Genomic DNA, 15,603 nt, shown 5'->3' with positions numbered 1-15,603 from the left:
GTGTTTTTCTCTCACAACAAACCAGCACCAGCCAGCCCAAATCAACCCAAAAACCAACCAAAGAACAGGCCGGATGCTTTTGCAGCCATCGCCCATCTATCGCCGAGAGAGAAATAATAGAGTCGTGTTATTGCATTGCCATTGTTCACGTGGTGTCGACACGTGAGCAGCAGCTGGAGCTTGGAACTAGCATGCATGCATACATGCATGATGCATCAGCTAGGTGATGCGAAATGGAAGACGGAGGAGTGGTGATGCCTCTTGCTGCTCTCGATCTGTACGTTTTCATCCGTACATCGAGTGCATATGACATGTGGACTGTGGTATGGGTTGATAGAACTCTGCCCACTGCTTTTTTGTGGTTGGGCAAATCAAAAGTTTGTTGCGTGCATGGATATTTTTTCCAAAATGGCCGGTTTGAGCAGAGCTCACTTGCATTGCTTATTTGCATGGGATTAATTAATCCTTTAATTTTATCCATAGTCATAGCAACCTGTCCTGTTCAATCCATACAAATTAAAATCGACACATCAGACTTAGGTCCTGTTTGGCACAGCTAAGTGAAACTGCTTTTTTAAAAAATAGCTTCATAAGCAGCTTTCTCGATGAAGCTAAGTTGTTTTAGAAAAAAATATTTAGCAAAATAGCTTTACCAACAACTTTATATGTGGCTGAAAGAGGAAAATAAGAACCGTGAAAAGCTACTTTTTTTTTGGCTTCACCTCTCTCCATTGCCTTGTGGGATCATAAAAAAAGGAGCTTCACCCCATGAACTATTTTGGAAGAGGATGATTGGCAAAAAAAAAGCAACTCCTGAAACGGTTGGTGAAGCTGTGCTAAACATTCATTAATAAAGACTCATATATAGGATATGGAAATTCGCATTGGCAACTTAATATAATTATATATACTAGCACAAGAGGATGCAACTATGGAATTTGTGAGTCAAACTAGATAACTTTAATTTGACCAAGTCTACAGTGAATAGTATTAACATTTATGTCTCTAACTAAGTTTATTACTAAGATATGTTTCATAATCAATTTAATGGTACTTCTCTTGTATCATAAATACTAGATATATACCCGTGCGTTGCACGGCGAACACAAATTTTAGCCCACATAGCGTGACTTGCAACTTAGACGAACATATTAAGAAATGTACGAATTTAATTACATTAAAAGCATAAAGCCTGTTTCATAATCTTTATCACCTATATCATATAGATCCAGTTTGTAGAAGCTTAACAAATTTGATTTTATTTTTTAATACTTTTGTAATTAATGATCTTTATCACCTATGACCTATATTTTATATTTCATCAGGCAATGGATCCTCTGCCTCAGTACCCATTAACTCACTGCATGGTTTACATGATATACATGATACGCTGTGCTGATATTTGTTTTTTTTAAACCTGATTAGCAATTGAAATTGAAAACCAATGAAAAAAAGGTATTAGCCTGGGATTAGACCTGGTAATGGTGGAAGTCCAAATCCAAACTAAAGAAATCTAAGGCAGGAGAGTCCTCTCATATTACGTATTGGTGTAAAATATGTTTATTTTTTTATTTCCATAGTACTTGACGTTATTGGTGTAAAGTGTATTTGCGTAAAGTATGTTTATTTTTTATTATGTAGCACGTGAGGTTTCTATTTCACAAAGTCGATCCGGACTCTAGGGGTGCTTTTTTTTGTGCATATTTGCATGTGGGCATACAGGGTTCGGAAACGGGGATGTGGAAGAGTTTGTTTCTGAAACGTTTTTTTTTTGTCATATTTTTTTGGATAGTTTTTTTTGTCGTATTTGATTTTTTCGGAAACAGGGACGTTGTTTTTTTTACGGTGTTTTTTTTTTGCCGTGGGGCGGGGCAGAAGCGGGGGCGCAGACGATAGCTATAGGGATTTTTTAGGTGTAGTATAGATTGGTCATTTTCTATATAACTTTGGTCAACCTCAAAAAGTGGGAATTGCATTGTTTTGTAGATGGAGAGAGTATTTCTCAACATGGGTTGCTAAAATAAAGGATCCAGTATTACATTTTATGTGACTTTCTTGATGAGCTATTAATATCTATATATCTTGCACTACCGGAAACCGGCACTTTGCCGAGTGCCGGAAGCTTTGCCGAATGTATTTTATTGGGCATTCTGCAAAGACGGCTTTGCCGAGTGTTTTTCGGCACTCGGCAAAGACGGCTTTGCCGAGTGTTTTTTCGGCACTCGGCAAAGATGGCTTTGCCGAGTGTTTTTCGGCACTCGGCAAAGACGGCTTTGCCGAGTGTTTTTTCGGCACTCGGCAAAGATGGCTTTGCCGAGTGTTTTTTTCGGCACTCGGCAAAGATGTATTTTGCCGAGTGCCATTTTTCGGCACTTGGCAAAATGCGTCTTTGCCGAGTGCCTTTTTCTGGCACTCGGCAAAGATGTATTTTGCCGAGTGCCATTTTTTGGCACTCGGCAAAATGCGTCTTTGCCGAGTGCCTTTTTTTGGCACTCGGCAAAGAGGCATTTTGTCGTGTGCATTTTTTTTGGCCCTCGGCAAATTATTTTTTCAAAGCAATTTTTGAGGCACTAAATGAATTCAAATGAAAAAAATTTCAACTACAAAGTTGTATAACTTCTCAAGATCTACAAAGTTTATTTTGGTCATTTCTTCATTTGACAAAGCGACAATAACATTGTTCATAAAATCTACATCTCTCTCATATCTCTCATATTAGTTTCATGAAAGTCGAAGAGAGATATATAAGATTTATGAATAATGTTACTACCACTATATCGAATGACCAAATGACCAAAATAAACTTTGTAGATCTTGAGATGTTATGAAATTTTGTAGTTGGCAACATTTTGATTTGAAATCATCTTGTCATGCAAAAATGACGTTTGAATTTGAAAATTTTAAAATTTGAATTTTTCAAAAGACCTCGGATGGAAAAACTTCCTAAATGAAAATTGTAGATCCCCAAAAGTTATGAAACTATGTAGTTGACAACTTTTTGATTTGAAATAATCTTATCATGCAAAACTACGTTTGAATCTCTCAAATTTAAAATTTGAATTTTTCAAACGACCTCGGATAGAAAAACTTCCTAAATGAAAATTATAGATCTCCAAAAGTTATGAAACTATGTAGTTGACAACTTTTTGATTTGAAATCATCTTATCATGCAAAACTACGTTTGAATCTCTCAAATTTGAAATTCGAATTTTTCAAATGACCTCGGATGGAAAAACTTTCTAAATGTAAATTATAGATCTCAAAAAGTTATGAAACTTTGTAGTTGACCACTTTTTAATTTGAATTCATTTAGGGCCTCAAACAAGCAATTTACTCTCAATTTAGTATAATATATGAGGATAGATAACGGAATTTAGACACAAGTGACTGTGTAGTGCAGTGGTAGAGCAGCTGACACACGAGAGAGAGGTCGTGAGTTCGAATCCCGCCGGCCGCATTAGCCGTGAATTTTGCTCAAAAAATACAGCGACTTCGATGGCGCCCTTCCCCGAAAAAAAAATTGCTATTATTTTTGGGTTTTTTCGCATTTTCATTTTGCCGAGTGTAAATCTTTGCTGAGTGTTTTTCCGGCACTCGGCAAAGGCTTCGCCGAGTGCCCGACAAAAAGCACTCGGCAAAGACTTCTTTGTCGAGTGCCCTTTGCCGAGTGCGGCACTCGGCAAAGCCTTTGCCAAGTGTACTTCGGGCTTTGCCGAGTGCCGCAGGCACTCGGCAAAGTGCCGGTTTCCAGTAGTGTTGCATTGTTAATCATATTGATGTCCAAAAATTAAAAGACTTGAAGGTGGCCATGTTTTTTTAGTGAATCTAGTGACATCGATCAACACCATGCTTCCTCCAGTTCCATATCGCGCACTTCGTCGCCTTCATGTTGACTGTTTTTTTGTCCTTTGCTCAATTAGCTCCGATCCTAATGTAAATTGGAATGGCTTACCTCCCAAATTCCCACTGATATCATGATCAGGAAAAAAAAAAGGGGTCATTGTGGGGATCCTCCATCACCCCCTTCCCTAGCATGTATCTTATATCAAACAAAAAAACGGCCATTGTGACCTTGGAGTCATTTGTTGAAGAAAAATAGAGTTGAAGTTGGCTTCTTGCCTGATTCATTGGTTGGACATAAATTTAATAAATTGATGAGAGAATTGCTTTGATAGAGGGACTAATTAATAAGACCAATAATATATGAGTTGTTTGAGTTGGACTAGAGTTGAATAAAGGCGAGCTTCCCCTCTTTCACCTTTTGAACACAGACTATATTCCTCACATGCTCTCTCTCTCTCTCTCTCTCTCTCTCTCTCTCTCTCATCTCCTAGGCTATAAAAGGACTTGGCAATTGCCATCCCTCTCCCACTAATTGATCATCTTCTCTAGATCCTCTCCTCCTCCTCTCTCTCTCTCTTCCCAGCCAACACTTGGTCGATTAAGCTAGCTAGAGTCATCATCATCATACCGATACCGGCCTCAACTCCCCTCTCTTTTTCTCTCAGCTCAGCCCGTACAACAACAATTAGCATGGCCTCACAACCAATTTCTATTTTAGTCGACGATCGACAACGTACAACAACAATTAGCATGGCCTCAACACAGAGCAGGAGCAGGAGCAGCGCCGCCGCCGCCAAGGCTGCTGCTTGCTCCGAGGTCGTCGACGAGGAGCACGGCCGCCGCCTCCAGGGAGGAGCGCAGGAGGAGACCGAGAATAAGCCGGAGCTCCGGCGTGGCCCGTGGACTGTAGACGAGGACCTCGCCCTCGTCAACTACATCGCCGACAACGGCGAGGGCCGCTGGAACAACCTCGCCCGCGCCGCCGGTATGTACTAATTCATAAGATCGATCGAGCACGCCGCCGGCGAGCCAGCATTCATCACCTCCTCTGTAGTCTCTCGACATGATGGATGGATCGATCGATGACTGATCTATCATCCTACACGCACGCACGTACGTGCGTGTCCAATTGTCCATGCATGCAGGTCTGAAGCGGACGGGCAAGAGCTGCCGGCTGCGGTGGCTCAACTACCTCCGGCCCGACGTGAAGCGCGGCAACTTCAGCGCCGACGAGCAGCTGCTCATCCTCGACCTCCACACACGCTGGGGCAACCGGTAATTAATTACTATATTAGTCAACTTCCTCCGATCGATCCTTGTCATCATTAGCTATACTAGCTAGCATCACGTACGTCAGTATACTCTGTTCCGGCCCGCGACGACGACAACGCCGGCGACGTACGGCCAGCCATGGCCATGGCCACGCCGCCGGCTTGCACGTGCCTACACCGTATATATACGTGCCAGTCATAGAGAAGCTGCTAGCTAGGCCTAGGCGCCGAAGTTTTTAGACTGGAAATCGTGTGGACGCACGGTAGCTGCTAGTAGCCTGTTGTTGAACGCCAGCTTGCTCGATCGCCAGCAGTACTAGCCGCGGCCGACGACGTGTCCGCGTACATGTACCTGTCGCCGACCGTATTTGTACGCACGTGCGTGCACGGCACGTACGTGAACAGTGCGGTCCATGGCATGACACGGCACACATATATAGTACAGTTCAGATCGTACAAGTCTTCTCGATCAAAAGTGGATGCATGATACATGTTGTTATCGACCAGAATCAATCGATCGATCGATCACAGCACACATTTCACTTTCACTCCGGCCAGCTAGCACTGTTCACGAAAGCTGCACAAGTTTCAAAGCTGCACGCCTCTGCTTTCTCTTTCTCTCTTTTTTTTTTTTTTTTTTGAGACTTTTCTACTTTCTCTTTCTCTCTACTAGTCTAGACTTGCTTCTCTGTCCTCTCTCCAGAAAAGTTCTTTCTTTCAGTTACATCTCTCGCATTCCCTCTAATTGCATTTGCATTACCATCCTCCTGTCATTTTTAAATTTCTTTTCTGATCCTATGCCATGCCATTGCCAGGTGGTCAAAGATTGCGCAGCACCTGCCGGGGAGGACGGACAATGAGATCAAGAACTACTGGAGGACCCGGGTGCAGAAGCACGCCAAGCAGCTCAACTGCGACGCCAACAGCAAGCGCTTCAAGGACGCCATGCGCTACCTCTGGATGCCGCACCTCGTCGACATCGCCTCTGCCGACGACGACCACCACCATCTAAGCCTCCTCCACCACCACCAGCAAGCTGCGGCCGCCGGCGCTGGCAACGGCGACCTTGCTGCTAGCTACGCCGCCGCCGACGTCCAGTTGCATGCGCTGTCGTCGGGCATGGCGGCGACGACGACGACGACGTCGTCGTCCGACTCGCTCGCGTCGGAGTCGTACGAGGACGGGGGCCTGTTCGCGAACGTGCGCGCTGGAGAGATGCTGATGAACGGCGGAGATTGGGCGGCGAAGGAGGCCAACAACCAGGGGCTGTGGCCGTCGTCTGATCATGATCAGTCGGCCGTGCAGGTGCAGGCTACTACCGGTGGCCAGTTTCAGGACCCGGAGCTCAGTGGATGGGTGCAAGGCTTCTCCGAGAGCATTACCGATAACTTTTGGGACTTGGAGGAAATTTGGAAGATGCAATGAGCAATTTTCCGTTTAATTTTACACATCCAAAGACTGAAATATACATACGAGTATGCATGTAGTGATGTTGACATTAGATATAACTCAACAAAAGAGAAGTCATATATAATTAATACTCTGTACTCTCTATATATAGTATAGTATATATTCTAACTCCAAAGATACTATACGATATATGAAAGTTGTATACCCCTTTTATATTTTTTGGTCGTTTTTTTTCGCCTCTTGAGGTTCATTCTTATATAGGTTGGGAAAGGAGGGTATATTGTTTATGCAAGTTGAACCAATATTGTGTGTGCAATGTTTCTATGTAGCGGTGGCACCGGGGAGGCCCATTTGTCAGCCTCCTCTAGTGAAAAAGGGCAATTATATTTATAGATTATTATTATTATTGATATTCAGACTTTTTCGCAATTATTTGTGCGCATAAATTGAAATGTATCCTCTCTTTGTAAGTTTCAACTATTCTTCCTCTCTCCAGTGCTGATGTATGTAGTCCATTTACTTAGAAGAGAGGCCTATGTATAACTAATCCCATCAATACCTTGTTTCATTTTCTTGATACTCAATATTATGCATGTCTTGAAATCACAGGAGATAATACAAGAGATGTGTGCACCATTATTGCAGTGGAGATAGACTACTGCTATCTAGCTCAACATAATATCCTCAACAAAAAGAAACAAACAAAGAAGGAAAAACTCATATATATATGTCATATATGACTAGATAGGATAACTAACTCCACTCATACTTGCCTTGCTCAGAATGTGCAAGACGAAAGCAATAGAAGCTCGCTATGAATAGAAAGATAAGGCACACACAGGACTCGATCACTTTCTTACGTCTTTGCATGCATCAACTAACCAAACAGTAGTGTCTATCACAAGTCACAAACACTGCATTTATCTATGCATGCATGACTTGCACTGTACCTAGAATCACTACGGGAGACGCGCTCTTCGCCGAGTGCTCGGCGCTTTGCCGAGTGTCGAAACACGGGCACTCGGCAAAGAGGCAGTTTGCCGAGTTCCGCACTCGGCAAAGCCGGCACTCGCCAAAGGCCGTCTTTGTCGAGGGCCAAACACTCGGCAAAGAGGGACACTCGGCAAACGTCCTCTTTGCCGAGTGTCAGGCACTCGACAAAGAATAACCCTCGACAAAATACCTCACGCGACGTCGGTGGCCCCTCCGTCATCCTTTGCCGAGTGCTGGCCGTTAGCACTCGGCAAACGTGATGTCTTTGCCGAGTGCTGCAAGCCTGGTACTCGGCAAAGAGGTTCCTTTGCTGAGTGCCAATTCCGACACTCGGCAAAGTATTTTTATTTTATTTTTATTGTTTTCAAATTTTTTCTGTGGCATTTATACAGTACCTTGAAGCACATGTTCCAATTTGGAACTTTTCTATGACTTTTTGGTATATTTTTTAAAATTTTTATGTTTACTTGAATTTTTTTCGAAAAAGTAAATTTGAACTGCAGGTGCATGAAATATTGGAATTTAGCGATTCAAAAAATGGTATTCATGTTTTTTTAGTGTATTTTGAGGCCGTGTGCAGGGACATTCGTGAAATTTCGAACATCTATTTCACGAAACATGACCATCAACTTGTTAAAAAAGTGTTTTTCAATTATATAAAATGCAAACGAAGTCCAAAAATCATGAAACTTGTCGAGGTGTCGTGTCATCGCATGTAGAGGCTGTGGTAAAAAAATTAGAAGTTTCCAAGCAAGTTGTGACGTCCGATGCCTAAAACAAGTTTCGTGATTTTCGGACTTCGTTTGCATTTATATAATTAAAAAACACTTTTTTAACAAGTTGGTGGTCATGTTTCGTGAAACAGATGTTCGAAATTTCACGAATGTCCCTGCACACGGCCTCAAAATACACTCAAAAACATGAATACCAATTTTTGAATCGCTAAATTCCAATATTTCATGCAACTGCAGTTCAAATTTATTTTTTCGAGAAAAATTCAAGTAAACAGAAAAAATTTAAAAAATATACCAAAAAGTCATAGAAAAGTTCCAAATTGGAACATGTGCTTCAAGGTGCTGTATAAATGCCACAGAAAAAATTTAAAAAAAAATAAAAATACTTTGTCGAGTGTCGGAATTGGCACTCGGCAAAGAAACCTCTTTGCCGAGTGCCAGGCTTGCAGCACTCGGCAAAGAATATTCAGAATTTTTTTTCATCTTTCGGATTAAAAGAACCCCCCCTGAATTTCTTTGCCAAGTGCCCGCATCTCGGCACTCCGCAAAGGGCCGCCCCACTTAACCCTAGCGGGCCGGTCGGCCCGCTCCCACTCTCCCTCTCACAGCCGCGCGCCCCGGCCTCGGCCCCGTCCCATCGCCGCGGACCACCGGCGCCACCGGACCTCCACCGCGGCCGGCCCATGGCCGAGTCTGCCCTCCCCGGCCGGTGGTGCGCCACCCCGCCCCGGCCCCACCACGCCGCCGCCCGACCTCCGCCGCAGTCGGCCCTGCTCCACCACCGGACGTGGACCTGCCGGTGGTGCCCTGCCCCGGCTGGCCCCCGCCCCTGAACCGTCGGAGTGGAGGAGAGGAGGAGCAGGGGAGTAGAGGAGAATAGGGAGGTGGAGGAGAGGAGAAGGGAGAAGGAAGAAGGAGAAGGGAGGAGAAGGAGAAGGGAGGAGGAGCCTCGGCCGCCGGCCACGCCCCTCGCCGTTCGTCCCCGCCATCGTCCTCGCCCCTCGCTGGAGATGAAGGTGACCCCGGCACCGCGTCACCCGACTCCACCACCACCCAAGGTATAAAGCCCCCCGGTTGTCGGCCTTCGTGCCTTGTATGTCATTGACGGCCTTCGTGCCGTATGTGGATGTGTGGGCCTTCGTGCCGTAAGTGGATGTGTGGGCCTTCATGCCGTATATATGTTGTCGACCATCGTGTCGGCTTTTTTCTTGCAGGTTTTGGAAACCTCTCCGTACAGGGGAGGTTCTACCGAAATTTTTAACTTATAGTATTATAATTCTTCTTTTGCAGAGCAGGACCCGTCGGACGGGACCCGGAGTACGTAGGCGACCCCGATCGTCTTCGTCGGCGCCGCGGTCCTGCCTACACAGCGTCGCCTTACCACTGCCCCGCTAGCCTGACTCCACCACCACCCTAGGTATAAATAACCTCTCTTCCTTATCGTTGTCGTAGATTGGTGTAACCCAGTTAGGTGTCTCCCGTTCGAAACAGATACGGTTGGAGGTATGCAGATCTTCGCATATCTAAGACCGTATCTATTTCATATTGTCCACTTTTTTGGACAGCCCACGGATGCATAGATGGGGTAGTTTCCATGTTCTGCTTTGATCCGAGACAGAGTTTCGGCACCACCTCTCTGTTGTTCTCTGGATACACACTCTCCCTTCTAGGACGTGTATCAGGAGAACAGCGGGGAGGTGCTGCCAAAATTCTATCTCGGATCAGAGTAGAGCATGTAAACTAACCTCATCTACGCATCCGCGGGTGGGATTAGGACCTATCCTCACCCATTAGACAGTAGGCACGCTGTTCAGATGTAATTGGTGGTTATATTACTCGCTCATGTATATGCTAGAGGATAGATAACCATGAGTGGATGTACACGGGCCGCCCAAGTCAGGCTAAAATCACCCTTGAATGGATGGACAAGACCGAGGGTTTCTTGAACCAAGCATTTGGCAAGGCAGCTAATGGAGCGAGAGACACATTCTGTCCCTGTAGCGAATGTGGAAACAGGAAAAGAAAAACAAGGAAGATCATGGGGGAACATCTTTGCAAGTATAGATTTACGCCAAACTATACCCGGTGGGTGTTCCATGGTGAAGCCCATTGTACTAGAGAGGAGGCGGTGAGACCACGCTTGGAGGCATTTGATGCTGATGGCGGGGTAGCAGGATGGTTAGGTGACTTTCACGAAGCAACGTTCGTTGAAAGACCTACGAAGGAGGAGGAGGAGAAGGAGGATGAGGAGGAGGAGCCAAAGCCAACCAGAAAGGTGTTCTACCAAATGTTGTCTTCGGCACAGAAGCTCCTACACGAGAAGGCAATGGTTTCTCAACTGGATGCCATTGGACGCCTAATGGGGTTGAAGTCCCAGTACAACATGAGTCGAGCCTGCTTCGATGGTATGTTGGCAGTTATTGGTGGGCTGCTTCCGGAGGGTCATATTCTGCCGAGCAGCTTCTACGAGTCACAGAGACTCCTTCGTGCACTTAAGATGTCGTATGAGTAGATACATTATTGTCCGAAGGGGTGCGTCCTATTTAGGAAAGATCACAAGGATGCAAAGTACTGTCCAAAGTGTAAATCCTCTAGGTATGTAGAGGTAGACAAAGGTGATGGCCAGAAGGAGCAGCTTGAGATCCCCATGAAAGTCCTATGGCACCTTCTGATCATACCGAGGCTCCAACGGCTATTCATGACCGAGGAGTCCGCAAAACAGATGACATGGCACAAGAATGGCATTCGATACAATCCTGACAAGATGGTACATCCAGCTGATGGTGAAGCATGGAAAAGCTTTAATCGCAAGCATCGTGACAAAGATCTTGAGGCCCGTAATGTACGTGTTGCGCTGGCAACGGATGGGTTCAATCCTTATAGAATGATGTCAGCCCCATACACTTGTTGGCCCGTGTTCGCTATCCCCCTCAATCTCCCCCCAGGGTCCTCCTTCAACGACAAAACATATTCTTGATGTTGATAATTCCTGGACACCCGAGAAACAAAATGGGTGTGTACATGGAGCCTGTTTATGATGAATTGATCAGTGCTTGCAATGAAGGGGTATGGACTTATGACCGAGCTACAAAGAAAAACTTCAAAATGTATGTTTGGTACCAGTACTCCATGCATGACTTCCTGGCGTATGGGATATTCAGCGCCTGGTGTGTCCACAGGAAGTTCCCATGCCCGGTATGCAAGACAACTCTGGAGTTCATTTGGTTGAAGAAGGGTGGCAAGTTTTCGTCGTTCGACAAGCATCGACAGTTCCTCCCTCTTAACCATGCATTCAGACAAGACACCAAGAACTTCACGAAAGGTGTCAAGGTGACCAACCCTGAACCTCAGAAGATGACTGGTGCCCAGGTTCATGCTCAGATAGATGCTCTCGTGGTCAATCCACAGAAAGATAGTCGAAAGAAAGATAATCCAAAGAAAGATTGCTTTGTGGGATATGGTGTCAAACATATGTGGACTCATAAGTCAGGCTTGGAGAGGCTTCCCTATTTTGATGACCTTCTCCTTCCACATAATATAGATGTAATGCACACTGAGAAGAATGTCGCTGAAGCACTTTGGGCAACACTTATAGACATTCCTGACAATACAAAGGACAACCCTAAGGCTAGAGTGGACCTGGCAACGCTATGCGATAGACCAAAGCTAGAGATGCTGCCTCCAAGAGATGGCAAGCCATGGAAAAGGCCTAAGGCCGATTACGTCTTAGAAAAGAAGCACAGGACGGAAGTGATACAATGGATGTAGACGTTAAAGTTCCCAAATGGGTATGCAGCGAATCTGAGAAGGGGAGCGAACCCAGAGACTGGCCAAGTCTTAGGGATGAAGAGTCATGACTACCACATATAGATTGAGTGGCTTCTTCCGTCGATGGTTCGAGGCTACGTCCCTAAGAATGTCTAGAAGGTGCTGGCAGAGTTGAGCTTTTTCTTCCGCCAGCTTTGTGCCAAGGAGGTATCTGTGAAAGTGGTTGAGGAGTTGGAAAAAGCGGCACCTCTGTTGCTCTGTAAGTTGGAGAAGATCTTTCCACCTGGCTTTTTCTTGTCGATGCAGCATTTGATTTTGCACTCTTGTCCGAGGCACGAATGGGGGGCCCGTGCAGAACCGTTGGTGCTATCCAATCAAGAGATGTCTAAAGACTATTCGCAAGAAATGTGGAAACAAAGGCAGGATTAAGGCTTCCATTGCTGAGGCATTCATTCATGAGGAGGTGTCAAACTTTACAACAACATACTATAATGAGAACCTTCCTAGCGTGCATAATCCACCCGCTCGGTACAATGAGGACGAAAATGAATTGACCCTTAGCCTTTTCAAAGGGCCACGTGGGAGAGCAAGTGGAGCGACCACAAAGACCTTGAGCTATGAAGAGTGGCGCAAGATCATACTCTACGTGTTGACCAACCTTGACGAAGTGGAAACGTATCTGGGGTAAGTTCTCAACGAACTTGTTACATACTCCGTAACTTTTGTACATCCAACAACATTGTTCCTTGTCAGTGCAAGGAATTTTTTGATGAATCCTAGCATCATGGTGGTGATGTGGTGGTGGTGGTGGTAGTGGCGGATATTTATTTTGCATATTTATCTCTTCTCTTGTTGCTCACGTGCAATATCTTCTATTTTGTGCAGCATCAATCGGGGGCAGCGTCGAACCACCTCGGAGGGTCGCCGGGATCGCACGTTGGGCCATCCCAACCCGGACCGTCGCCGTGAGCTTCAAATGGCAGCCGTTGTGATATAATGCACTTGTGAACTTTGTGAACTATGCTTGTGTGTTTGGACTTTGGACTTGGGAGTCGAGATTGTGATACTTAGTATGCTATGTTTGTGTTTGTGGTGGATTGTGATATACATTTGTGTGATACATACATATATATATATATATATAGAACTACTATCCTATAGCTGGCTGCAGAATAACTTATTCTGTAGCCACTTTGAGTTACGATAATTACTATGTTAATTTACGAGATTTACAGTAACTCCTTACTAAGTGGTTTACTATAACGTTATGGTAAATATTCCCATGTGTTATAGTAACCCAACTATCGTAAATATGTATTGACATTATGGTAAATTAGTATATAAAATTATGGTAAATAGAGGTGGCTACAGAATAACTTATTTTGTAGCCGGCTGCTGAATAGCCTCTCCCTATATATATATATATATATATATATATATATATATATATATATATATATATATATATATATATATATATATATATGATGTATATCTTGTTTGCAATGATGGAAGACTAAAAACCAAAAAAATTGAATTTTATCACTTCTTTGCCAAGTGTCATGACCATGACACTCGCAAAGCTGGGAATCTGGGACACTAAGCTTCCCAGCTTTGCCGAGTGCCATGGTCAAGGCACTCGGCAAAGAAATTTCAAAAAAAAAACTGCTTTGCCGAGTGCCTACCTACAGCACTCGGCAAAGAAAATCCAAAAAAAAAGAAAACAAGCTTTGCCGAGTGCCAGATGCAGGCACTCGGCAAAGCATTTAAAAAAAATAAAAAACACATTTCTTTGCCGAGTGCCGACGCGTGGCACTCGGCAAAGGGGTCGTCACCGTGACCTGGCCGTCACGGTGGCTTTTCTTTGCCGAGTGCCGTCGTGGCACTCGGGAAATCCTTTGCCGAGTGTCCGACATGCGGCACTCAGCAAAGAAGCCTTTGCCGTGAAGGGATATGCCGACAGCTCTTTGCCGAGTGCAGCACTCAGCAAAGGCTTTGTCGAGTGCAATTGCACTCGGCAAAGCACGCGTCTGCTATAGTGAATATCTAGTACAGAGATTCTCCCCAATGCAAAACAATTATTTGTTAAGCCTCCACTGAAAACCTCCGCGGCCTTAGCTTCCCACGTGTGAGAATCCACAGCCGTAGCTTTGCTTTGGTCTCTAAAGCCTTTTCGGTTTGTGGTGGAGGGCATTCAACACATGTGTGTGCTAGCTATCTGCAACAAGAGAGAGCTGATCGATAGAATTGCTTCTGGACTTGATCACATCGTCATCAGTAATGGCATCAGGCCGGCCGCCGGCCACTACTCTTCCTCATGAGCAGATTTGGGAGGAATAAAGCTTGCTTTCCGGTTGCTTGAAAAGCTTGAGCACCCGAAACAAACCCCTAGATTTGGAGCTTTGCATATGCACTTGCTTGACCTTGGTCGACAAGCAATTGAAGGTAGAGTGTTAGGCATTTGCAATGCATTGGCCAGGATGTCACGCACCTGTCCCCTTCTCAACCCCGCTAGCTAGCTCTATGGCATGGCGGCATCACCTTTTCTCATCTGTCTTGGATACACGCAAAAGCTTTGTACGCATTTGCACTGAAGGAAGGAGAGAGAATATTTTTTGTCATACAAATTAAACGTGATATCAACGGTGAGAGATATGCACTGAAGGTTCGCGAATTAATTGGCATGTGATGAATAAACATGGTTCTCTGAGTCACCTTATTAGAATTAGGCTGAAACATATACAACATGATCAATAACCGCAGATTTTTAGAAAGAAATCATATTGTTTTTTCAAAATTACCTAAAAAAGCTGTAAGCTACGCTCCTCTCCTAACAGCGATCGATCTTCTTCCTTTCTTCTCTATGTCAGTTAACCAATTCTCAATCATATAAATCATGGATGTAGGTGGTGTACGTTAACCCAATAGCAATATGAACGGTTCTCGAAATAGTATTGGCATGCTGACAACAAAAAATGTGTTTAATTGTTTTATTGCAATCACATAAATAACACTTTTTACTTTCATACTAATTTCTTTTAGCTAAGTTAAAATAACCATTGATTAAAGGCATGCAAAATTTTCGGCGGGACACTAAACTTAGCTAGTATATATGCTTTTTGCACATGGCACTTCTTGTTATTGAATAGGCACCATTATAAAAAATTGTAGTTATGTCTTATGTTATATCATGTCGTGTCACCATCAAAATACTAAATATCTAAGGGGACAGGGGTATGAAAGTCCATTAAAAAAAGGGGGTTTTCCCATTTCAGATCTCTTCATTAACACCCCGTCCCCCCTAGTGAAGTGTTCTTACCACCTTAGGGCCTTGTTTGATGCACCCATGTCCACTAATCCATGTGTATTGAAGTGGATTTGGATTGAACTTAGTTTGATTTTCATCTTAATCCACTCAAACACAACATATAGATTAAGGTTAATACAAGTGCAACCAGACAAGCCATTAAGAGATGACAAGTCCATAAGGAGCATTGGCACCGTATTCGAGGAGAAGCAAATTGCATGGCAAAAGCAAAGGTGATGGTGGTGATACATAAGGAAGAAAGAGGATAGCACCCACC

General features: G+C 44.3%; 1 protein-coding gene across 1 annotated transcript; it reads left to right on the top strand.

Annotated features, from left to right (window-relative positions):
* Positions 1 to 4,393: 4,393 nt before the first annotated feature.
* Positions 4,394 to 6,964, top strand: LOC136508928 (transcription factor JAMYB-like). The gene is made up of 3 exons (XM_066503706.1): positions 4,394 to 4,828; positions 4,989 to 5,118; positions 5,930 to 6,964. The coding sequence occupies exons 1-3, from the start codon at positions 4,534 to 4,536 to the stop codon at positions 6,537 to 6,539; spliced, it is 1,035 nt and encodes a 344-aa protein (XP_066359803.1). The 5' UTR covers positions 4,394 to 4,533; the 3' UTR covers positions 6,540 to 6,964.
* The last annotated feature ends 8,639 nt before the right edge of the window (positions 6,965 to 15,603 follow it).

The sequence above is a fragment of the Miscanthus floridulus genome, chromosome 15 (assembly GCF_019320115.1).
Source record: "Miscanthus floridulus cultivar M001 chromosome 15, ASM1932011v1, whole genome shotgun sequence".
NCBI classification, from domain to species: Eukaryota; Viridiplantae; Streptophyta; class Magnoliopsida; order Poales; family Poaceae; genus Miscanthus; species Miscanthus floridulus.
This window is presented reverse-complemented; position numbering and strand designations above follow the sequence as displayed.